The sequence below is a fragment of the Tachysurus vachellii genome, chromosome 17, assembly GCF_030014155.1.
Source record: "Tachysurus vachellii isolate PV-2020 chromosome 17, HZAU_Pvac_v1, whole genome shotgun sequence".
NCBI classification, from domain to species: Eukaryota; Metazoa; Chordata; class Actinopteri; order Siluriformes; family Bagridae; genus Tachysurus; species Tachysurus vachellii.
In genome coordinates this window covers 107,608-132,500 of record NC_083476.1, presented here as the reverse complement: position 1 = coordinate 132,500, position 24,893 = coordinate 107,608, and the positions used below count along the sequence as shown (strand labels likewise).

The following is a 24,893-nucleotide window of genomic DNA, read 5'->3' as shown; positions in this document are numbered from 1 at the left end:
ACACATTACAGCTTTAACTTAAAATCTGGATCTGAGAGACACTGAACTCTGACACAGGAACAGCTCAGTTCACAGCACCTGTAAAATGATTTAAAATACACCTGTTAAGTTTAATGGTACATAAAGATATTTCTACTTTACTGATAATAAAGCTTCTGGGTTTTTTTTAGATCACATAGCTAAATAAACCTAAATCAGTTTTAGTAAAGAAAAATTAATTTACACTGCAACAGCTTCACCTCACAGTGCCAGTTTTGAGACTTTTTCATCTCAATGAAATAAAACAGAATTTAACAGATCCAGTATTTCACAAACAACAATTTACAACATTTTACACCCGTTACAACTCAACTCAGAAACATGATGCACGCCAACGTTTAGCTCGGACGCGTCGTCTGGTGAATACTCTGGTAAATAGCTCTGTGTAGCCCTGTGTAGCTCTGAGCGGTGCTCTGTGTAGCTTTGTGTAGCTCTGTGTGCCTCTGTGTGACTCTGTGTGACTATGTGTGCCTCTGTGTGACTCTGTGTGACTCTGTGTGACTCTGTGTGGCTCTGTGTGACTTTGTGTGACTTTGTGTGACTCTGTGCTGCTCTGTGTGACTCTGTGTGACTATGTGTGCCTCTGTGTGACTCTGTGTGCCTCTGTGTGGCTCTGTGTGACTTTGTGTGACTTTGTGTGACTCTGTGCTGCTCTGTGTGACTCTGTGTGGCTCTGTGTGCCTCTGTGTGACTCTGTGTGACTCTGTGTGGCTCTGTGTGACTTTGTGTGACTTTGTGTGACTCTGTGCTGCTCTGTGTGACTCTGTGTGACTTTGTGTGGCTCTGTGTGCCTATGTGTGGCTCTGCGTGCCTCTGTGTGACTCTGTGTGCCTCTGTGTGACTCTGTGTGACTCTGTGTGGCTCTGTGTGACTTTGTGTGACTTTGTGTGACTCTGTGTGCCTCTGTGTGACTCTGTGTGGCTCTGTGTGACTCTGTGTGGCTCTGCGTGCCTCTGTGGCTCTGTGTGCCTCTGTGTGCCTCTTTGTGGCTCTGTGTGACTTTGTGTGCCTCTGTGTGCCTCTGTGTGACTTTGTGTGACTTTGTGAGCCTCTGTGGCTCTGTGTGCCTCTGTGTGACTTTGTGTGACTCTGTGTGGCTCTGTGTGGCTCTGTGTGACTCTGTGGCTCTGTGTGGCTCTGTGTGTGGCTCTGTGTGATTTTGTGTGCCTCTGTGTGACACTGTGTGGCTCTGTGTGACTCTGTGGCTCTGTGTGCCTCTGTGTGACTCTGTGTGCCTCTGTGTGGCTCTGTGTGGCTCTGTGTGACTCTGTGTGTGGCTCTGTGTGGCTCTGTGGCTCTGTGTGCCTCTGTGTGACTCTGTGTGCCTCTGTGTGACTCTGTGTGACTTTGTGTGACTCTGTGTGACTCTGTGTGGCTCTGTGTGGCTCTGTGTGTGCCTCTGTGGCTCTGTGTGACTCTGTGTGCCTCTGTGTGACTTTGTGTGACTCTGTGTGGCTCTGTGTGACTTTGTGTGCCTCTGTGTGACTCTGTGTGACTCTGTGTGCCTCTGTGTGCCTCTGTGTGACTTTGTGTGACTCTGCGTGGCTCTGTGTGACTTTGTGTGACTCTGTGTGCCTCTGTGTGACTCTGTGTGGCTCTGTGTGACTTTGTGTGACTCTGTGTGCCTCTGTGTGACTTTGTGTGCCTCTGTGTGGCTCTGTGTGACTTTGTGTGCCTCTGTGTGACTCTGTGTGACTTTGTGTGCCTCTGTGTGACTCTGTGTGCCTCTGTGTGCCTCTGTGTGACTTTGTGTGCCTCTGTGTGCCTCTGTGTGGCTCTGTGTGCCTCTGTGTGACTTTGTGTGACTCTGTGTGACTTTGTGTGACTGTGTGTGACTCTGTGTGACTGTGTGACTTTGTGCGCCTCTGTGTGACTTTGTGTGACTCTGTGTGACTTTGTGTGCCTCTGTGTGGCTCTGTGTGACTGTGTGACTCTGTGTGACTCTGTGTGGCTCTGTGTGACTCTGTGTGGCTCTGTGTGACTCTGTGTGCCTCTGTGTGACTTTGTGTGCCTCTGTGGCTCTGTGTGCCTCTGTGTGGCTCTGTGTGCCTCTGTGTGACTCTGTGTGACTTTGTGTGCCTCTGTGTGCCTCTGTGTGCCTCTGTGTGCCTCTGTGTGACTCTGTGTGCCTCTGTGTGGCTCTGTGTGCCTCTGTGTGCCTCTGTGTGACTCTGTGTGGCTCTGTGTGACTCTGTGTGACTCTGTGTGACTTTGTGTGCCTCTGTGTGCCTCTGTGTGCCTCTGTGTGACTTTGTGTGACTCTGTGTGACTTTGTGTGCCTCTGTGTGCCTCTGTGTGACTCTGTGTGACTTTGTGTGCCTCTGTGTGCCTCTGTGTGACTTTGTGTGACTCTGTGTGCCTCTGTGTGACTTTGTGTGCCTCTGTGTGGCTCTGTGTGACTCTGTGTGCCTCTGTGTGACTCTGTGTGCCTCTGTGTGCCTCTGTGTGACTTTGTGTGACTCTGTGTGGCTCTGTGTGACTTTGTGTGCCTCTGTGTGACTCTGTGTGCCTCTGTGTGACTCTGTGTGCCTCTGTGTGCCTCTGTGTGACTTTGTGTGCCTCTGTGTGCCTCTGTGTGAGTTTGTCTTCCTCTGTGTAGCTCTGTGTGACTCTGTGTGACTTTGTGTGCCTCTGTGTGACTCTGTGTGACTCTGTGTGACTCTGTGTGACTTTGTGTGGCTCTGTGTGACTTTGTGTGCCTCTGTGTGCCTCTGTGTGCCTCTGTGTGACTCTGTGTGACTTTGTGTGCCTCTGTGTGCCTCTGTGTGACTCTGTGTGACTGTGTGTGCCTCTGTGTGCCTCTGTGTGACTTTGTGTGCCTCTGTGTGACTTTGTGTGCCTCTGTGTGGCTCTGTGTGACTCTGTGTGCCTCTGTGTGGCTCTGTGTGACTCTGTGTGACTCTGTGTGACTCTGTGTGGCTCTGTGTGACTCTGTGTGACTCTGTGTGACTTTGTGTGCCTCTGTGTGCCTCTGTGTGCCTCTATGTGGCTCTGTGTGTGGCTCTGTGTGTGCCTCTGTGTGCCTCTGTGTGCCTCTATGTGGCTCTGTGTGACTTTGTGTGACTCTGTGTGACTTTGTGTGCCTCTGTGTGACTCTGTGTGACTCTGTGTGACTCTGTGTGACTCTGTGTGCCTCTGTGTGACTCTGTGTGACTTTGTGTGCCTCTGTGTGGCTCTGTGTGACTCTGTGTGACTCTGTGTGACTCTGTGTGACTCTGTGTGGCTCTGTGTGACTCTGTGTGGCTCTGTGTGACTCTGTGTGGCTCTGTGTGACTCTGTGTGACTTTGTGTGCCTCTGTGTGGCTCTGTGTGACTCTGTGTGACTCTGTGTGGCTCTGTGTGACTCTGTGTGACTTTGTGTGCCTCTGTGTGGCTCTGTGTGACTCTGTAGCTCTGTGTGACTCTGTATGACTCTGTGTGGCTCTGTGTGACCCTGTGTGACCCTGTTTGGCTCTGTGTGACTCTGTGTGACTTTGTGTGCCTCTGTGTGGCTCTGTGTGACTCTGTGTGCCTCTGTGTGACTCTGTGTGCCTCTGTGTGACTCTGTGTGACTCTGTGTGGCTCTGTGTGACTCTGTGTGACTCTGTGTGGCTCTGTGTGGCTCTGTGTGACTCTGTGTGACTCTGTGTGGCTCTGTGTGACTTTGTGTGCCTCTGTGTGACTCGGTGTGACTTTGTGTGACTCTGTGTGCCTCTGTGTGACTCTGTGTGACTTTGTGTGTGGCTCTGTGTGACTCTGTGTGCCTCTGTGTGACTTTGTGTGCCTCTGTGTGGCTCTGTGTGACTCTGTGTGACTTTGTGTGTGGCTCTGTGTGACTCTGTGTGCCTCTGTGTGACTTTGTGTGACTCTGTGTGACTTTGTGTGCCTCTGTGTGCCTCTGTGTGCCTCTGTGTGACTTTGTGTGCCTCTGTGTGGCTCTGTGTGACTTTGTGTGCCTCTGTGTGACTCTGTGTGACTTTGTGTGCCTCTGTGTGACTCTATGTGACTTTGTGTGCCTCTGTGTGGCTCTGTGTGACTCTGTGTGCCTTTGTGTGCCTCTGTGTGACTTTGTGTGCCTCTGTGTGACTTTGTGTGACTCTGTGTGGCTCTGTGTGACTTTGTGTGCCTCTGTGTGGCTCTGTGTGACTCTGTGGCTCTGTGTGACTCTGTGTGACTCTGTGTGACTCTGTGTGACTTTGTGTGCCTCTGTGTGGCTCTGTGTGACTTTGTGTGCCTCTGTGTGGCTCTGTGTGACTCTGTGTGACTTTGTGTGCCTCTGTGTGACTCTGTGTGACTCTGTGTGTGGCTCTGTGTGTGGCTCTGTGTGACTTTGTGTGCCTCTGTGCGACTTTGTGTGCCTCTGTCTTGCTCTGTGTGACTCTGTGTGACTTTGTGTGCCTCTGTGTGCCTCTGTGTGACTCTGTGTGCCTCTGTGTGACTTTGTGTGACTCTGTGTGACTTTGTGTGCCTCTGTGTGGCTCTGTGTGACTTTGTGTGCCTCTGTGTGGCTCTGTGTGACTCTGTGTGACTCTGTGTGACTCTGTGTGACTTTGTGTGGCTCTGTGTGACTCTGTGTGCCTCTGTGTGGATCTGTGTGACTCTGTGTGACTTTGTGTGCCTCTGTGTGCCTCTGTGTGACTCTGTGTGACTGTGTGTGCCTCTGTGTGCCTCTGTGTGGCTCTGTGTGACTTTGTGTGCCTCTGTGTGGCTCTGTGTGACTCTGTGTGCCTCTGTGTGGCTCTGTGTGACTCTGTAGCTCTGTGTGACTCTGTATGACTCTGTGTGGCTCTGTGTGACCCTGTGTGACCCTGTTTGGCTCTGTGTGCCTCTGTGTGGCTCTGTGTGACTCTGTGTGGCTCTGTGTGACTCTGTGTGACTTTGTGTGCCTCTGTGTGACTCTGTAGCTCTGTGTGACTCTGTGTGGCTCTGTGTGACCCTGTGTGCCTCTGTGTGGCTCTGTGTGACTCTGTAGCTCTGTGTGACTCTGTGTGACTCTGTGTGGCTCTGTGTGACTTTGTGTGCCTCTGTGTGCCTCTGTGTGACTTTGTGTGGCTCTGTGTGGCTCTGTGTGACTTTGTGTGCCTCTGTGTGACTCTGTGACTTTGTGTGCCTCTGTGTGACTCTTGTGACTTTGTGTGGTGCTCTGTGTGACTCTGTGGCTTGGTGCCTCTGTGTGACTCTGTGTGCTCTGTGTGTGTGACTCTTGTGGCTCTGTGTGACTTTGTGTGCCTGTGTGGCTCTTGTGCTGCTCTGTGTGACTCTGTGTGACCTGTGTGCTCTGTGTGACTTGTGTGACTCTGTGTGCTCTGTGTGCTCTGTGTGACTTGTGTGGGCTCTGTGTGACTGTGTGTGCCTCTGTGTGACTCTGTGTGGCTCTGTGTGACTTTGTGTGCCTCTGTGTGACTTTGTGTGGCTCTGTGTGCCTCTGTGTGGCTCTGTGTGACTTTGTGTGACTCTGTGTGACTTTGTGTGGCTCTGTGTGACTCTGTGTGGCTCTGTGTGGCTCTGTGTGCCTCTGTGTGACTTTGTGTGACTCTGCGTGGCTCTGTGTGACTTTGTGTGACTCTGTGTGCCTCTGTGTGACTCTGTGTGACTTTGTGTGACTCTGTGTGCCTCTGTGTGACTTTGTGTGGCTCTGTGTGACTCTGTGTGGCTCTGTGTGACTCTGTGTGACTTTGTGTGCCTCTGTGTGGCTCTGTGTGACTCTGTGTGACTCTGTGTGGCTCTGTGTGACTTTGTGTGCCTCTGTGTGGCTCTGTGTGACTCTGTAGCTCTGTGTGACTCTGTGTGACTCTGTGTGGCTCTGTGTGACCCTGTGTGACCCTGTTTGGCTCTGTGTGACTCTGTGTGACTTTGTGTGCCTCTGTGTGGCTCTGTGTGACTTTGTGTGCCTCTGTGTGACTCTGTGTGACTTTGTGTGCCTCTGTGTGACTCTATGTGACTTTGTGTGCCTCTGTGTGGCTCTGTGTGACTCTGTGTGCCTGTGTGTGCCTCTGTGTGCCTCTGTGTGACTTTGTGTGCCTCTGTGTGACTTTGTGTGACTCTGTGTGCCTCTGTGTGACTCTGTGTGACTCTGTGTGTGGCTCTGTGTGTGGCTCTGTGTGTGGCTCTGTGTGACTTTGTGTGGCTCTGTGTGACTTTGTGTGGCTCTGTGTGACTTTGTGTGCCTCTGTGTGACTCTGTGTGACTCTGTGTGTGGCTCTGTGTGACTTTGTGTGCCTCTGTGTGGCTCTGTGTGACTCTGTGTGACTTTGTGTGCCTCTGTGTGACTCTGTGTGTGGCTCTGTGTGACTCTGTGTGACTTTGTGTGGCTCTGTGTGACTCTGTGTGTGGCTCTGTGTGTGGCTCTGTGTGACTTTGTGTGGCTCTGTGTGACTTTGTGTGGCTCTGTGTGACTCTGTGTGTGGCTCTGTGTGTGGCTCTGTGTGACTTTGTGTGGCTCTGTGTGACTTTGTGTGCCTCTGTGTGACTTTGTGTGCCTCTGTGTGTGGCTCTGTGTGTGGCTCTGTGTGCCTCTGTGTGGCTCTGTGTGACTTTGTGTGGCTCTGTGTGACTTTGTGTGACTCTGTGTGGCTCTGTGTGACTTTGTGTGCCTCTATGTGACTTTGTGTGACTCTGTGTGACTCTGTGTGACTTTGTGTGGCTCTGTGTGACTTTGTGTGCCTCTGTGTGGCTCTGTGTGACTCTGTGTGACTTTGTGTGCCTCTGTGTGGCTCTGTGTGACTTTGTGTGCCTCTGTGTGGCTCTGTGTGACTCTGTGTGACTTTGTGTGCCTCTGTGTGACTCTGTGTGACTCTGTGTGCCTCTGTGTGACTTTGTGTGCCTCTGTGTGGCTCTGTGTGACTTTGTGTGGCTCTGTGCGACTTTGTGTGACTTTGTGTGCCTCTGTGTGGCTCTGTGTGCCTTTGTGTGCCTCTGTGTGACTTTGTGTGCCTCTGTGTGGCTCTGTGTGACTTTGTGTGCCTCTGTGTGACTTTGTGTGCCTCTGTGTGGCTCTGTGTGACTCTGTGTGACTTTGTGTGCCTCTGTGTGACTTTGTGTGCCTCTGTGTGACTTTGTGTGGCTCTGTGTGACTTTGTGTGCCTCTGTGTGGCTCTGTGTGACTCTGTGTGACTTTGTGTGCCTCTGTGTGGCTCTGTGTGACTTTGTGTGCCTCTGTGTGACTTTGTGTGCCTCTGTGTGACTTTGTGTGCCTCTGTGTGGCTCTGTGTGACTCTGTGTGCCTCTGTGTGACTTTGTGTGCCTCTGTGTGACTTTGTGTGACTTTGTGTGGCTCTGTGTGACGTTGTGTGGCTCTGTGTGACTTTGTGTGGCTCTGTGTGACTTTGTGTGGCTCCGGATCAAAGGGATTGTGAGGATCAAAGCCTCACAACCTCAGTCAGAATTTGGAGCTAAAGGTCTTTTCGCAGATTAACAGTCTGTTTAAGGTTTTACAGTTTTATCACAGCCCTCACTAGTGTTTCTTCTCTCATTTACAAAACTGGATTCAGTTCTTTTCAAGTAATCTAACCACTAATGTTAGCCTGCATGCTAATCACTAATTAGCACTGAGACATAGACAGAAACATTCAGAAATGCAAAATTATATTGAATTTAAACAAGTGTACATTAATGCACATTACACAGCAGTAAACAATTTTACAATTAGAATATGAAAACTTTAAAAACAGTAGTTTGTAATGTTGATGTGCATAAAATAGTTATGAAATGTCACAGTGTTAAACGTAAGATTTATAATCATTTAAAAAATTACTGCATAGGGTGTTTTATGTGAACGCTTAAAATTATTGTTATTCTTGTTTTTGGGCGTGTCAGAGATGATGTCACTCTTCTTTTATGGGCGTGTCAGAGATGATGTCACTTGTTTTATGGGTGTGTCAGAGATGATGAGGTCATTCTTGTTTATGGGTGTGTCAGAGATGATGTCACTCTTGTTTTATGGGCGTGTCCGGGATGCTCTTAGTGAGTGGTGTGAGACTCAGCAGGAGAACGTGTCGCTCGTATTCTTTGGTTTTGCGGAATTTATCATCAGTGCCGTGAAGCCGGTCCAAAACTCCCAGAACACCGTAACACTGATTAAACCTGGACATGGAGAATTACTAGGTTTCATGAATTTTATCTTAATGTTGGCACAGTTTCATGTTTATGTTCTATTGACTATAGTACAAAATGCACCCCCACAGATCTAGAATAAAAAGTCTAAGATATGATCTGAAGTGTTACTTGAGATGGTGGAAGTCGTGGAACTCTGGCGAGGGTAGCAGGGGCAGGTGGTAACCACAGTGTGAGATGGATGTGACGATCAAAGCCACGCTGAACCACAGAGATGTGGTGGCCATGTGAGAACCCAGCAGAACCGGACCAATAAGAGCTGGCACCATGTTGGAAAACTGTAGCGTGCACACACACACAGACACAGACACACACACACACACAGACACACACAGACACACACACACACAGACAGACACAGACACACACAGACAGACACACACACACACACAGACACAGACACACACACAGACACACACACAGACACACACACACACAGACACACACACAGACAGACACAGACACACACACAGACACACACACACAGACACAGACACACACACAGACACACACACACAGACACAGACACACAGACACACACACACACACAGACACACACACACACACAGACACACACACACAGACACACACACACACAGACACACACACACACAGACACAGACAGACACACACACACACAGACACAGACACACAGACACACACACAGACACCCACACACAGACACAGACACACACATAGACACACACACACAGACACACACACACACAGACACAGACACACACAGACACACACAGACACACACAGACACACACACACACACAGACACACACACACACAGACACACACACACAGACACACACACACACAGATACACACACACACAGACACACACACACACAGACACACACACACAGACACACACACACACAGATACACACACACACAGACACACACACAGACACACACACACAGACATACACACAGACACAGACACACACACAGACACACACAGACACACACACAGACACACACACACAGACACACACACACACACACACACACACACAGACAGACACAGACACACACACAGACACACACACACAGACACACACACAGACACAGACACACACAGACACACACACACAGACACACACACACAGACACACACACACAGACAGACACAGACACACACACAGACACACACACACAGACACAGACACACACACACACAGACACACACACACACAGACACAGACACACACAGACACACAGACACACACACACACAGACACACACACACACACACACACACACAGACACACACACACAGACACACACACAGACACCCACACACAGACACAGACACACACACAGACACACACACACAGACACACACAGACACAGACACACACAGACACAGACACACACAGACACACACACACAGACACACACAGACACACACACACACACAGACACACACACAGACAAACACACACAGACACATGCTAAATTTATAAATACAAACATTTATAAACATTTATACAAACATTCACAAATGCAGAAACTAAAACACAGCCTGTTATGAAGCCTGTCACACACACCACATGCTCCACGGGGTGAGCGTAAAGAGATACGACTCCGATGGGTGCCGTCCACTCGTGATGGATCTTATGAATGCGTTTGTAAAAGAACGGATGGTGAAACAGCCTGTAGAACCAGGAGAGGAAGAGAAAATGGTCAACACTCAGTTTGGGTCCTGGTTGAGTGTTACTGATTATTATTGATTATAAGAACTGCCAGCATGTACACTTAATTCTGTATGTGTGTGTGTGTGTGTGTGTGTGGGAGAGAGAGACCTGTGGGAGTAGTAGAACAGCACTTCCTCTAGCAGGCCACACACAGCAAGCTCCACTAGAACCCAGTGGAACGTGGGTAGTTCAGGACCACAAGGTTCTCCACGCCATGACATCACAGTGTAGGTGAGAACCACCAATGGAACCGACAAAAACAACTGATTACACAGGACCACCTTCACCGCCCGCCACACACGCTCCACCTCCACCTGTAACCACGAGTGTGTTGTTCTAACTTACACACATGCACACAGGTTCTTGTACTGAAGTCTGTAATGAGCTTTTAAATCATTAAATTTGCTTATCTGTATCAACATCTGCACAAGATAAAGTCTAAACTTTATTCAGATTTCGGTGTGCATGAGAATATGTCATGTGAGGACTCTGACCTGTGTGTGTGTGTGTGTGTGTGTCTATCAGTAGTAATAACACAGTGATCAGTAATAACGGTGCGCTTATCTATGCACTGAGTGTTCAGCAGTAACACACCAGCACAGAACTTTGTACTGGTGCATACACACAAACACACACAATTTTGTCCATGAATGACATTCCATAGTGTTCCATAAAATTTTTTTAATTATATTTGTGTGTGACATTTTACGGTTATATTGAAGGGTCAGACAGTGAAGTATAAATTCTGAAGAATACTGAAGTAAATGGGTACTGAGTACTGACTGAATACTGAGCAGTGAACACAGTGATTTAATCACGCTGCTGGTGAAGTGTTTACCACACTAACACCGAAACTGTGTGTGTGTGATGATCAGTGTAATGTTAACACAGATAGATTTTATAGGAGAAAATACCGGATTGTTTTTGTCCTGCTGAATTCTGTAACGTGTGACGAACACAGGTTTTCCTGTTGTATCTGCGATCATCAGGAAGATGTTAAACACCCAGAAGCAGAACGTTGGCACCAGCATTGTTCCTGTTCTCATACACACACACACACACACACACAATCAGAAAGTTTAATTACACTCTAATATTCTATAAACTGTTTATAAATATAAACAGAGCAAATTAAAGAATAAAATCCCATCATCTCACACGATAAATTCTCAACACTAAATTCTACATTACACTATAAGTTCCCCTCTGCAATATCACTTAAATAGAAAATTCTTTAAAACTATCACCAAACAGTAGAGAATTCCCTCTTATGAACAAATAAAAACAAATACTTTAGAAAGACTGAAGTGAAAAAACCCCCCCAAAATTTCTAAAGAAGAAAAAAATAAAAACTAGGACCATGTCACCTGACCTGCGACCAACAGACACATTGGGGGTAATTTAAAAAGAAAGGTAGAGTAACAAATAAGTGCAGCAAAAACAGCTGAAAAAAGCTTCTACTTCTTCTCTGAAGAATGGCAGGACATCTCCATAAGTTTGTGCAACACTGATACCCTCCATGTCAAGGAGAGTATGGAGTCTGTCATCAGAATGGTGGACGTACAGAGGTCTAAAAACATAAAGCTCTGAATCTCACTGATGAAAGCTTTACTTTTAGTTACCAATGATTAAGAGTTCACTAAGATCCTGTTGTAAAGACTGCACTGAGGCACTCGCATGATAAATACACTGTCAGTTGTGTGTGTGTGTGTGGAATAATATTCATCACATGGCTTGACATTTACACTTGCATTCAGGGTTTGAACTGGTCTAGGCTGTGTGAACTATGACTGATATTTTGCAAGTGTGTGTGTCTGTGTGTGTGTAAAAACTACAGTATTACTGTTGTTTAAATTCAAACTCTGACACATTTTTCACACACACACACACACACTGCAGCCTTGTCAGAGATTTATGGGTGAAATGTGTGTGATGCTGAGCTGTGTGTGTTCTCAGTAAAAAGAGCGAGACATTAAAGTGAGATTCTCACCGATGAAGAACAAAGATGCTTCATTTCCATCAAATGCTGTATAAAGTCTGGACCACTGCATCTGCCAGAAATCTCCTGATGCTCCCCAAAACCTCTGAAGATGCCTGAACACACACATTAAGATGTACTGCACTATGGGACTTTTAGATGAGTGAAGTGTGTTACAGATAAAAGTCATCACCATGTCACTGAGTTCCTGAAGGCCACCAGAAAAAAAAGTCCTGATCCGATAACAAATGCGGCTTTTTTCACCGAGTCCCAAAGTCCACCACTGCTGTCCTACACACACACACACACGCACACACACACGCACACACACGATAACATGATTAGTCATAATAAACATTTATCAGTTATTATATAAACCTCTACTAAGAGACATGTCTGCTGATCTCAGTGAGGAATAAACACTGAACACTATAGCTGTGTACAAGACAGTTATGATCCCTGTATGGAGTCTCACCTGCACACTCTTCATCCTGGATGATGATGAGTTTGATGAAGCTCTCATGACCTTATCATCAGCTGCTGAGTTTATATCAATATAACCTTAAATATAATATAAATGACTGTTACTGTACATCATGTCATGACTGTTACTGAATATACAACCACTAATAAAAAGATTTTTGTTAAAACGTTTCCAATTAAAAACCCTCTCTCTCTCTCTCTCACACACACACACACACACACACACACACACACACACACGGTTTGTTCACTTTATAGATAGAATCACTTTATAGAACTGCTCTGCTTTCTTCACAAATTATTTGTACACTGTAAAATTACTAATAAAAAAAGTAAAACTCACAGTAAAGTCCACTGCAGCTCACACGCTCTTTCTCTCACACACACTCTTTCTCTCTCTCTTGCGTTCTCTCTCTCTCTCTCACACACACACTCACACACTCCCCCTCCCTCCCTCCCTCTCTCTCTCTCTCACACACACACATACTCCCCCTCCCTCTCTCACACACACACATAACCCTAACCCACACACTCTCGCTCTCTCTCATGTGACCCCATGCTGCTCTCTCATTAGTCAGGTGACGCAGATGGACTCTGATTAGCGTCCTTTAATAAATTTAACACTTTATTCAAAACTAAATTCCAAATTTTAACAGATAATAATCTGATCTAATTTGTAATAATAATAATTCCTACAACAACATATTTTTCACATTAATAATATAAGAGCTAAAGTTAATGTCACACAGGCTGTCAGTGTTGGTACAAACATATAAAAAGCACAAAATTAAAGTCTCTAATCTTCTTAAAGAGGTTGTTACCTAACAATAACCCCTAACAATAACCCTAACAATAACCCTAACAATAACAATAACCCCTAACAATAACCCTAACAATAACAATAACCCCTAACAATAACAATAACCCTAACAATAACCCTAACAATAACAATAACCCTAACAATAACCCCTAACAATAACAATAACCCCGAACAATAACCCTAACAATAACCCTAACAATAACCCCTAACAATAACCCCTAACAATAACAATAACCCTAACAATAACAATAACCCCTAACAATAACCCTAACAATAACAATAACCCTAACAATAACCCTAACAATAACAATAACCCCTAACAATAACCCTAACAATAACAATAACCCTAACAATAACCCCTAACAATAACCCTAACAATAACAATAACCCTAACAATAACAATAACCCTAACAATAACCCTAACAATCACAATAACCCTAACAATAACAATAACCTTAACAATAACAATAACCCCTAACAATAACCCTAACAATAACCCTAACAATGACAATAACCCCTAACAATAACAATAACCCCTAACAATAACCCTAACAATAACAATAACCCCTAACAATAACAATAACCCTAACAATAACAATAACCCCTAACAATAACAATAACCCCTAACAATAACCCTAACAATAACCCTAACAATGACAATAACCCCTAACAATAACAATAACCCCTAACAATAACCCTAACAATAACAATAACCCCTAACAATAACAATAACCCTAACAATAACAATAACCCCTAACAATAACAATAACCCCTAACAATAACAATAACCCTAACAATAACCCTAACAATAACAATAACCCCTAACAATAACCCTAACAATAACAATAACCCCTAACAATAACAATAACCCTAACAATAACCCTAACAATAACAATAACCCCTAACAATAACCCTAACAATAACCCCTAACAATAACCCTAACAATAACAATAACCCCAACAATAACCCTAACAATAACAATAACCCTAACAATAACAATAACCCCTAACAATAACCCTAACAATAACAATAACCCCTAACAATAACCCTAACAATAACAATAACCCTAACAATAACAATAACCCCTAACAATAACCCTAACAATAACAATAACCCTAACAATAACAATAACCCTAACAATAACAATAACCCCTAACAATAACAATAACCCTAACAATAACCCTAACAATAACAATAACCCTAACAATAACCCTAACAATAACCCTAACAATAACAATAACCCCTAACAATAACCCTACCCCTAGGGTTCATAAAAAAATCAGTATAGTATGTGTTCTATCTGGGTGAAGTTCCTCCTGGTGTAAGATGATGAGGTCCAGGATGGTTCAGGTTCTCAGCCCTTCTCAGTTAATCCCTGACTGAGAGCCGAATTCTGTTCATAACAATAAATAAATACATAAAAAAATACATGATGATGAAATCTGTAAATTTGACCTAAGACACAGAAAGGAAAAAAAGCTTTTCACGATTTCACTTCATGTGTAAGAAGCAGAAGAGAAATAATAATTAAAACGTTTACCTAATAAATAAACTTGCTTCTGTTCTTCCTGTTTACACGGAAATGGGCTGCAGTCAGCTGACGCGCGGTGCATTGTGGGTGTGGAGGACATTTCTCAGACTTGTTCCTGTCTCGGTGCTGTCAGGATTTCTTCCTGTGTGTGTGTCCCTGTCTCTGTCCCTGTCCCTGTCTCTCTCTGTGTGTCTGTCTCTGTCTCTGTCTCTGTCTCTGTCTCTCTGTGTGTCTGTCTCTGTCTCTGTGTCTGTGTCTGTCTCTCTGTGTGTCTGTCTCTGTCTCTGTCTCTGTGTCTGTCTCTCTGTGTGTCTGTCTCTCTGTGTGTCTGTCTGTCCCTGTCCCTGTCTCTGTCTCTGTGTGTGTGTGTGTGTGTGTGCTGTAAGTACTCACTGTGTGATCTGATAATCGGACTGTTCAACTAATCAATTATTTTATTAATTATTCGCGCGTGAATCGGAATCGATTTAACCGCGCGCGTGGGTTAGTATGTATGTATGTATGTATGTGTGTGTGTGTGTGTGTGTGTGTGTGTGTGTGTGTGTGTGTATATAGGTTAGTATGTGTGTGTGTATGTATGTATGTATGTATGTGTGTGTGTGTATATAGGTTAGTATGTATGTATGTATGTATGTATGTATGTATGTGTGTGTGTGTGTGTGTGTGTGTATATAGGTTAGTATGTGTGTGTGTATGTATGTATGTATGTATGTGTGTGTGTGTGTGTGTGTGTATGTATATATAGGTTAGTATGTGTGTGTGTGTGTGTGTGTGTGTGTGTGTATGTATATATAGGTTAGTGTGTGTGTGTGTGTGTGTATGTATATATAGGTTAGTGTGTGTGTGTGTGTGTGTATGTATATATAGGTTAGTATGTGTGTGTGTGTATGTATATATAGGTTAGTATGTGTGTGTGTGTGTATGTATATATAGGTTAGTATGTGTGTGTGTGTATGTATATATAGGTTAGTGTGTGTGTGTGTGTGTGTGTGTGTGTATGTATATATAGGTGTGTGTGTGTGTGTGTATGTATATATAGGTTAGTGTGTGTGTGTGTGTGTGTATGTGTATATATAGGTTAGTATGTGTGTGTGTGTGTGTATGTATATATAGGTTAGTATGTGTGTGTGTGTATATATATATATATATATATATGTGTGTGTGTGTCTCTGGGTGTGTGTGTATATTATATATATGTGTGTCTCTGTGTGTGTCTCTGTGTGTGTGTATATTATATATATGTGTGTGTGTGTCTGTGTGTGTATTATAATGTGAAGTGAATATTTTAATTTAATCAGTAGTTACAGGGCATTTAATTTAATTCTAGTTAACAATAGTGTAAAAACTAAAGCGCTTATTTTAATATCTTATTTTATTTTATTCAGACCTGCGCATAATCACTGATCACCTCTACAATCACTTATCAATAATATTTATTTCAGCTACATCATTGCCCCACTGTCTCTATTATTATTATTATTATTATTATTATTATTATTGTGGTGTTATGAAGTTAGAAAATAAATAATTTTCATCATTAGGAGTGTAAAGTCTTTTAAATTCTCTCAAAACAAATCACCGTGTAAGAAATAATAGAAATATATTAACTTTACCTCGTACTGATCACATATACTGTGTGTGTGTGTGTGTGTGTGTGTGTGTAGATCAGCTCATTGTGTTACGATGTCGAGTCGAGGAGGGAAGAAGAAGTTGACAAAGACGTCTCGCTCAGTGAGAGCAGGAGTGATTTTCCCTGTAGGCCGAATGCTGAGGTACATCAAACACAACCTCCCCAAGTACCGGATCGGGGTCGGTGCTCCTGTTTACCTCGCTGCAGTGCTGGAGTATCTCACAGGTACACACACACATGAAAAGTGCAAATATAATTCTTAATCATTGCTATAAAGTTATTATTATTGTTCTTATTGATAGTAACCTTATATATGTGTGTGTGTGTGTTGAAGCTGAAATTTTGGAGTTGGCCGGTAACGCAGCTCGTGACAATAAGAAAGGTCGAGTGACTCCACGTCACATCCTGCTGGCCATCGCTAATGATGAGGAGCTCAATCAGGTACACATGGTGTCCATGTCTGTGTGTGTATTAAACTCACAACATACTGATATCAAGCTGAAACACTAAGGACACGTCAGAGTGAAAAACAATGTTTTGTATGAATTTAATGTTTATTTCTCTCCAAAAATTGTGTGTGTGTGTTTTCAGTTGCTGAAAAGTGTGACAATCGCTGCAGGAGGAGTTTTACCCAACATCCACCCTGAGCTGCTTGCCAAAAAGCGAGGATCTAAAGGTAAACTGGAGGTTGTGGCGTCGCCTCCACCTGCCAAGAGCAAAACTAACAAAAAAACACCAACTGCCAGAAAACCCCCCAGCAAAAAGTCCCCCAGATTGAAGGTACACACACACACACACACACACACACACACACACATATTTCTGCTGAAAATAATAATTCAGAAATATTTACTGTGCTACAGCTATTATTATTATTATTAATATTATTATTATTATTATTATTATTATTATTATTATTATTATGCTGATTATTATTATGTGTAACAGTTAGTATAACTGTGTGTGTTTGTGTGTCACAGAGGCGTGATGGCAGTAAAGCAGTTGGTGCAGACAGCACCACTGACTGTCCGTCTGATGGCTTCACCATTTTGTCGTCTAAGAGCCTCTTCCTGGGACAGAAGGTACAGACCTGTTCTAATCAGAACCTGATCCTTTAGAAAACAGCTTGCACCTGAACGCACCTGAACACTCCTGAACACACAATCTTCTAATTAATTGTCTAACACTGAGGTGAAGTGTGGGTGTGTGTGTGTGTGTTTGCATGCAGTGTTCTGCACTCAGCAGTGCTCCATGCTATAAAGTTCTGTGATAATAATACGTACATTAACACAGACACAGCAACCAGTCTTTAAGGTTTTTTTGGATTTGGCTGATGTTCTGTTTTGCAGTTTCTGATTGGTTGTTTGCAGTCACATGACTTTGTTCTGTTACTGTATTAACATAAAGCGCTTTTGATAAGTAAATATAAAGAAATAAATAAGTCACTGTGATTTTACTGCATTCAGCTTCTGCTTTAGCGCCTCATTCTCTGCCCTGTCTTTCTCTCTGTCTCTCTCTTTCTCTTGCTTGTCTTCCTGCCTGTCTGTCTGTCTGTCTGTCTGCCTGCATGCTGTTCCTGCAGTTGAATCTGATTCACAGTGAGATCAGTAATTTAGCTGGTTTTGATGTGGAAGGTGACGTTAATCCCACTAACGCTGAGATCGACCTTAAAGATGATTTAGGTGAGAATTATTTTTGTGCTGGAAAGGAAACATGCCTGTCTCTGTGCTCCTGTCTCTGTGCGCCTGTCTCTCTGCGCCTGTCTCTGTGCTCCTGTCTCTGTGCTCCTGTCTCTGTGCTCCTGTCTCTGTGCGCCTGTCTCTGTGCGCCTGTCTCTGTGCGCCTGTCTCTGTGCGCCTGTCTCTCTGCGCCTGTCTCTGTGCGCCTGTCTCTGTGCGCCTGTCTCTGTGCGCCTGTCTCTCTGCTCCTGTCTCTCTGCTCCTGTCTCTGTGCGCCTGTCTCTGTGCGCCTGTCTCTGTGCGCCTGTCTCTGTGCGCCTGTCTCTCTGCTCCTGTCTCTCTGCGCCTGTCTCTGTGCGCCTGTCTCTGTGCGCCTGTCTCTCTGCTCCTGTCTCTGTGCGCCTGTCTCTCTGCTCCTGTCTCTGTGCGCCTGTCTCTGTGCGCCTGTCTCTCTGCTCCTGTCTCTCTGCTCCTGTCTCTCTGCGCCTGTCTCTCTGCTCCTGTCTGTCTGCTCCTGTCTCTGTGCGCCTGTCTCTGTGCGCCTGTCTCTGTGCGCCTGTCTCTGTGCGCCTGTCTCTGTGCGCCTGTCTCTCTGCGCCTGTCTCTGTGCGCCTGTCTCTCTGCTCCTGTCTCTCTGCTCCTGTCTCTCTGCTCCTGTCTCTGTGCGCCTGTCTCTCTGCTCCTGTCTGTCTGCTCCTGTCTCTCTACGCCTGTCTCTGTGCGCATGTGTTGATTTTATGTGCGCATGTGTTGATATGAGATGTGGTAGCACTGTGGTTAAGGTGATGGACTACTGTTTAGAAGGTTGTGAGTTCGAATCCCAGGTCCACCAAGCTGTCACTATTGGGGCCTTTAATTAAGACTCTCAATTGCTATAAATAAATTAGATAAAATGTAAGTAAGCCAAATGCTAATGTTAGCCACTCAGGATAGCATTACATTAACTAGATACATTCTAGTTAACATAGAGGTCCCTAACCCTAACCCTAGTTAACATAGAGGTCCCTAACCCTAACCCTAGTTAACATAGAGGTCCCTAACCCTAACCCTAGTTAACATAGAGGTCCCTAACCCTAACCCTAGTTAACATAGAGGTCCCTAACCCTAACCCTAGTTAACATAGAGGTCCCTAACCCTAAACCTAGCTGACTAACCCTGCTGGCAGTTAACAGAGAATATGCTTGCAATGAGACATAGAGCTGTTTCACATCTGTAACTGTGTTCCTAAGTCAGAGAGAGAGTTGTTTTCAGACCATCAGGGAGAACAGCATTATGGGATTGACTGTGAGAACACCCACTCGCACAGGCCATAAATCCACTTGCTAATTTTTGATATTCATTTATCGTAGCTGATTAGCCAAAACCGTGTAGTTAACTGAAGCAGATTTGCACTGTACCTGCAGTAGGCTGAGGGAGGAGCTTGTACATTAGAATTGATGAATATGTGATGAGCTAAAGGTTGTAAACTTTATTGTGTGCCACATTCCAAGTGTAAGAGAGTACTGATGAGGACGATCTCAGGTCTGGGTGCTGCTTCATGTGGCTTTTCCTCCTCATTTCTTCTCTTTCCTTCTTAATGTCTCTGACTTTCTGCTGTCCTGCTCTTCCTCCCTCTGCTTATCATCATCAGGTTTCACATCGTGTCATGTGCCTTTGTGTGTGTGTGTTTGTGTGTGTGTGTTTGTTTTTCATTGTTTGTAGCTTCAAGTCGTACAAGCTGATATTTCCTCCATCAACAGTGACGCTGTCGTTCATCCCACCAACTCCACCTTCCACACAGGTGGAGAAGTAGGTAAAGCAAAACACCTTCACCTCCACCTGGGGCTCAGTCACACACCTGTATGATAATCCCAATAATAAATATGTGAATATAAATGTGGAGATGTACATGTTAGTAGGAAACATGCAGCTTTGACTGCACTCCAGTCCTGTCATTAACGCAGCTGTGTTCATTTCATCTTAAGATCCATTTATTTACTTACACATCAGCTCGAGAGTTAGTGACACCACATCACTGTATGAAATTAAATAGGAAGGTATTACAGCACTGTGATGTAGGTGAGACACTTAAGTAGTCGACCACAGCTTGGTTTATTGCATGGCTTTGTTTCTAAGATCCACCCTCTCAAATTTTATTGGTCCATTCTCTTGTCAGTTATTCATTGGTCTCATTGTGAAAGTTGGAGATGCAGCAATTACAGCTGGGCGAGTGGTGGTGATGTGTTTCAGGGAGTGCGCTGGAGAAGAAGGCAGGAAAGGAGTTTGGTGAAGCCGTGTTGGAGCTGCGCAAGAAGAACGGCCCGCTGGACGTGGCTGGAGGTGAGGCTGTGTCCCAATCCTAATCCTACAGCATGTGTATAAACACCACAGATGGGAAGTGCAGCTGATCATATGCATGGAACACAGACAGTCTTTCAGAAATGCTTTATAGAGTCTGTTTGTTTTCAGCAGTTCATGACCCCAGCATCTCCTCCCAAATCAAGTTCATCCTGATCTATCTTCTGCCAGACAACTAGGAGAGATTAAATTAAAAGTCCTTTTATTTTAAAAGACTTTTAAAATTAAAAGTCCTAAACCTGGGGAACTAGAAAACTAGTGAACTAGATATCAGTATATCAAAAGGATCCTGCTATTCTGGTGACATCACAAGGGAGATTCATACAAATCTTGATATAAAGCTTTTAAATAAATATATTATTAAGAAGCGAACCAGAGGTGATGGTGGGAAGGAAAAGCCCTTAAGAGGAACCAGACTCCAAAGGGAACCTATCCTCAACTGGAACTGTGGGATTAGGGAACCTCAAGTCAAGTAAAGAAGCTTTTATTGTCATTCCACCCATATACATTGGGGTAAATAAGTATTTGATGCACTGTTGATTTTTCAGGTTTTCCCACTTACAGAGAATGGAGAGATCTGTAATTCTCAACATTGAATGATTTTTAAATAATTAATTTCCATTTTATTGCATGAAATAAGTATTTGATCACCTGCCAACCAGCAAGAATTCGTCTCACAGACCTGTTAGTTTGTCTTTAAAAAGCCCTCCTATCATCCACTCATTACCTGTATTAATTTCACCTGTTGGAACTTCGTTATCTGTATAAAAGACATGCGTCCACACACAATCAGTCAGACTCCCACCTCTCCACTTTGGGCAAGACCAAAGAGCTGTCTAAGGACACTAGGGATAAAATTGTAGCCCTGCACAAGGCTGGGATGGGCTACAGGACAATAGGCAAACATCTTGGTGAGAAGGCAACAACTGTTGGTGCAATTATTAGAAAATGGAAGAAATTCAAGATGACTGTCAATCTCCCTTGGACTGGTGCTCCATGCAAGATCTCGTCTCCTGGAGTATCAATGATCCTAAGAAAGGTGAGGGATCAGCCTAGAACTACAAGGGAGGACCTGGTCAATGACCTGAAGAGAGCTGGGACTTCAGTCTCAATGGTTACCATTAGTAACACACTACACCGTCATGGATTAAAATCCTGCAGCGTGTGCAAGGTCCTCCTGCTCAAGCCAGCACGTGTCCAGTCCTGTCTGAAGTTTGCCAAAGACCATCTGGATGATCCAGAGGAGGCATGGGAGAAGGTCATGTGGTCAGATGAGACCTTAATAGAACTTTTTCATATGAACTTCACTCACCGTGTTTGGAGGCAGAAGAAGGATGAGTACAATCCCAAGACCAGCATCCCAACCGTGAAGCATGGGGGTGGAAACATCATGCTTTTGGGGTGTTTTTCTGCAAAACAGACAGGATTACTGCACCATATTGAGGGGAGGATGTATATTGCCATGTATCATGAGAATTTGGTCAACAACATGACAATGACCCCAAACACACAGCCAGTCAGTTTCTCACTCATGTGTTGAAGGATGATTGAACCGATGTCTATAAAGAGCATTTGTACATATGTGTCTTTATTGTCCAGGTGGGTGAGGACCAGATGAAGGGTCGTGGGAATGGGTCTTGAATGTGCCTCATGACAAGCTTCTTGAAGCACTTCATCATGATGTGTGTGTGTGTGTGTGTGTGTGTGTGTGTGACGGGACGGCAGACATTGAGGCAGGACACTTTAGACTTCTTAGGCACGGGGTGGATGTCTTAAAGCACGTAGGAACAATGGAGCTGCTCAGGGACATTTTGAAAATGTCAGTGAATTCTGCACATTCCCAGGGCACTTTGCCAGGAATGTTGTTTGGCCTCATTAATCTAGAGAAATAGGAATGTAGTCACATGAAGAAGGAGACACATGATTCCTGAGTGGACTCTGGTTGACCTCAGGCTCTCTCCCAGTCAGATGTTTTTGGAATCTGGCCAGAAGGAGGTGCATGCTGGATAACATGCTCTAAGCGCCTCCTTATTTAGCTAGATCCTGTTCACAGTAAATGCTTCCTGTCTATGGTGCTTCTCATCTGTTTCTATTAGATCTGTATATGATTTGTGTTTGGCTCCACCCCTCACAGCGGCAATGACGTCAGGTTATGGCCTTCCAGCAAAGTTTGTGATCCACTGTAACAGTCCTGGCTGGGGCTCGGATAAGTGCGAGGAGCTGCTGGATAAAACCGTGAAGAACTGCCTTGCTCTGGCTGATGAAAAGAAGCTCAGATCTGTGGCGTTTCCCTCCATTGGCAGTGGCAGGTAACAAACCACCACCACACCCACTGCCAATCCCACCACCATAATAACAAACCACCACCACACCCACTTCCACTCGGCGTGTCTTAAACCACAGTTTATTCATGTCTGTGCTTCACAGTGCATCATGACATCTAATTCCTAACCCACTGTACTCTTCAGTATATGATGGAATTTATTACACACTAGTGTTTGGGGACGTGTATGTGATTTTATTTATTTATTTATTTATTTATTTATTTATTTATTTATTAATTTATTTATTTTTGTCTCTCTGTCTGTAGGAACAATTTTCCGAAGCAGACGGCTGCTCAGCTGATCCTGAAAGCTATCAGCAGCTACTTCACATCCACCATGTCGTCCTCGATCAAGACAATCTATTTCGTCTTGTTTGACAGTGAGAGCATCGGCATCTACGTCCAGGAAATGGCCAAACTGGACACCAAATAAATTTATATCCATTTGTTTTTATACACATTAGAGTCGCAGGTATGCTGATGATGTCATGTGAAAAATGTTCAGTTCCCTCTGGATGTAAACATTTTTCAAACAAAAATACAGATAGAATAAAATTCCTGATGTTTTTCTGCACCACTGAATTTAAATGTCATGCTGATTTGTTTCACAGGAAAATTTAATGAATCACTTTTATCTTAGTGTGTGCAGACTGTGGAGTTCCCTCGTTGATGATTTGTCTGTAACACTTAGTTAATTAATTGCTTATTAAACCTGCCAAATGAGTATAAATTACTACCATTATTTTTACACATTTTATAATACTACATGTAAAGTCATGACTTTATCTGGGACGTTTAGATGTTTATTGAGTTTCTTTTATGTTGAGATGATGGATGAGTGTGTTTGTGTTTTCTTATCTCACTGCAGGTCTGTACACATTATCTGTCTCTCTCTGATATTCTGATTTGCGCAGACTTCTTAACAAATAAACAAGTTATTTCTTCTGCAATACTATAAACCTTTAAATATTATTAAAGTGTTTACATTCATATTATTTTTATTCCGATACTGTGCAACAGAAAGTAAGGAGAGTAATACATTTGGTCTAAAGCAGTGTGTGGGGGTTTGGGGGGGGTTTGTAGATGGTACATTCTGGTGGGCATTTGGAAAGTGTGTGATACACAATTTTGTGTTAGTGACAAAGAAACATATCTTTAATTCTCCTTCTTTCTGATCCTTTCCCTGATGTGCATCACTCACATTAAGTATAACTGTAAAATACAAAAACATCTAAAATGTATGACAGATGGTTTAATAAAATATCACCCTGTGATTAACATCCAGTCATCTGACATTCTTTGAATGAAAACTCTGATCTAAATCTAAATTGAATAACTAACTGAGATCGATGATGTCATCATGATATGATAATATAATAACTAATATTTTCTCCTCATTCCATTAAATTCACATTGTATATATATACAGTAGGATAAATACATCACATTATAGAAAAGAACATACGATACCTTTTGATTTGTTTCTCTCTTTGTTATTAATCAGAATGTCAAATATCCAAAATTCAACAGTAGACAGAAATATACAGATTAATAGACAAAAAAATTCCAGAGTAAAAAAACCATCAATTCATTCCTTAAAGGTCCAGTGCACTTCGGTCTCGAAGAAAATGAATGCAATTTGTCTCGGATTATTTCTTTTTATATATTTGAAATTTCCCCAAAATAATAAAAAGCTAAATTATTATTACATTTATTGGAATAATTCATAAATATATCAAGAGTATTTAGCTTGAATATAAAATTTGCTTTCCTTCTTATGAAATTTTCCATATCCAAAAAATCTAACTGAATACACAATGACAAAAACACAAGGTGACATTCAGCATATCTTTATTGTTTATTATCGATATCTTTATACTCTAATAGTTTATGTATAGATGATAATTACAGAAGATATTTTGTTTTTCTCACTTAAAGGAATCTCTAGCTTTTTAATTAGTTTCTCATTGGTCTTTAAAAAAAACATTTAAAAAAAAGGTCCATCAAAATTGCAATGAAAATTTACTTGGATAATTCTCATTTCCTGCTCTTTTGCTTTACGTCTCTTGTGAGATGTAATGATTACGTGTAATTGTATGCCATTTTCGTAAATTCCCCATTTTTAGTCATATTTATAAATATTTCTTTCTGTGTTTTACATGCATCATCTGCGAGTCTTTGTATGTTCCATGTGTTCAATAAAGATAAATAAATAAAACCACACAGGACACAAAGGAACCACCATCAGGACGTATCCACTCCGCTGCCTACAA

General features: G+C 43.6%; 3 protein-coding genes across 10 annotated transcripts in view; 1 reads left to right on the top strand and 2 right to left on the bottom strand.

The window, feature by feature from the left end:
• Nucleotides 1-58, bottom strand: part of LOC132859672 (uncharacterized) — a 3,151-nt gene extending 3,093 nt beyond the window's left edge. For both annotated transcript variants that reach the window (XM_060890502.1, XM_060890501.1), the window contains exon 1: nt 1-58. This exon is cut by the window's left edge and continues 254 nt beyond it. The gene's annotated coding sequence lies outside the window, so the exon portion shown is untranslated.
• A 7,527-nt stretch (nt 59-7,585) lies between these two features.
• faxdc2 (fatty acid hydroxylase domain containing 2) lies at nt 7,586-12,736 on the bottom strand. Of its 3 annotated transcripts, none has more exons than XM_060890275.1 (9): nt 12,644-12,736; nt 12,293-12,378; nt 12,011-12,108; nt 11,830-11,933; nt 10,754-10,875; nt 9,948-10,153; nt 9,693-9,798; nt 8,242-8,408; nt 7,586-8,100 (listed from the first exon to the last, which is right to left on the bottom strand). In XM_060890275.1, exons 2-9 carry the CDS (start codon nt 12,338-12,340, stop codon nt 7,944-7,946), a joined length of 1,008 nt encoding a protein of 335 aa, XP_060746258.1. In that variant the 5' UTR covers nt 12,341-12,378; nt 12,644-12,736; the 3' UTR covers nt 7,586-7,943. The 3 variants fall into 3 exon arrangements, with proteins under 3 accessions (XP_060746258.1, XP_060746259.1, XP_060746260.1); XM_060890276.1 differs by having other exon boundaries at nt 12,293-12,354; nt 12,644-12,686; XM_060890277.1 differs by having other exon boundaries at nt 12,293-12,357; nt 12,644-12,667.
• Nucleotides 12,737-14,695: 1,959 nt separating this feature from the next.
• LOC132859552 (core histone macro-H2A.1) lies at nt 14,696-23,898 on the top strand. 5 transcript variants are annotated; one of them, XM_060890273.1, is made up of 9 exons: nt 14,696-14,774; nt 16,316-16,506; nt 16,616-16,722; nt 16,873-17,061; nt 17,262-17,363; nt 19,662-19,752; nt 20,190-20,279; nt 22,432-22,606; nt 22,888-23,898. In XM_060890273.1, exons 2-9 carry the CDS (start codon nt 16,335-16,337, stop codon nt 23,051-23,053), a joined length of 1,092 nt encoding a protein of 363 aa, XP_060746256.1. In that variant the 5' UTR covers nt 14,696-14,774; nt 16,316-16,334; the 3' UTR covers nt 23,054-23,898. The 5 variants fall into 5 exon arrangements, 3 of the variants coding, with proteins under 3 accessions (XP_060746256.1, XP_060746257.1, XP_060746255.1); XM_060890274.1 differs by having other exon boundaries at nt 14,725-14,795; XM_060890272.1 differs by lacking the exon at nt 14,696-14,774 and adding an exon at nt 14,890-15,134.
• The last annotated feature ends 995 nt before the right edge of the window (nt 23,899-24,893 follow it).

What these genes read in the sequence shown, in the direction of transcription:
- faxdc2 (XM_060890275.1), bottom strand. Translation starts at nt 12,340, where the DNA reads ATGAGAGCTTCATCAAACTCATCATCATCCAGGATGAAGAGTGTGCAG. An exon ending in AGCAGGACAAAAACAATCCG is followed by an intron (nt 10,154 to 10,753) that starts GTATTTTCTCCT and finishes TCGTGGTTACAG; the next exon opens with GTGGAGGTGGAGCGTGTGTG. An exon ending in CTCACCCCGTGGAGCATGTG is followed by an intron (nt 8,409 to 9,692) that starts GTGTGTGTGACA and finishes TGCACGCTACAG; the next exon opens with TTTTCCAACATGGTGCCAGC.
- LOC132859552 (XM_060890273.1), top strand. Translation starts at nt 16,335, where the DNA reads ATGTCGAGTCGAGGAGGGAAGAAGAAGTTGACAAAGACGTCTCGCTCA. An exon ending in CCCGCTGGACGTGGCTGGAG is followed by an intron (nt 20,280 to 22,431) that starts GTGAGGCTGTGT and finishes CACCCCTCACAG; the next exon opens with CGGCAATGACGTCAGGTTAT. An exon ending in CCCTCCATTGGCAGTGGCAG is followed by an intron (nt 22,607 to 22,887) that starts GTAACAAACCAC and finishes CTCTGTCTGTAG; the next exon opens with GAACAATTTTCCGAAGCAGA.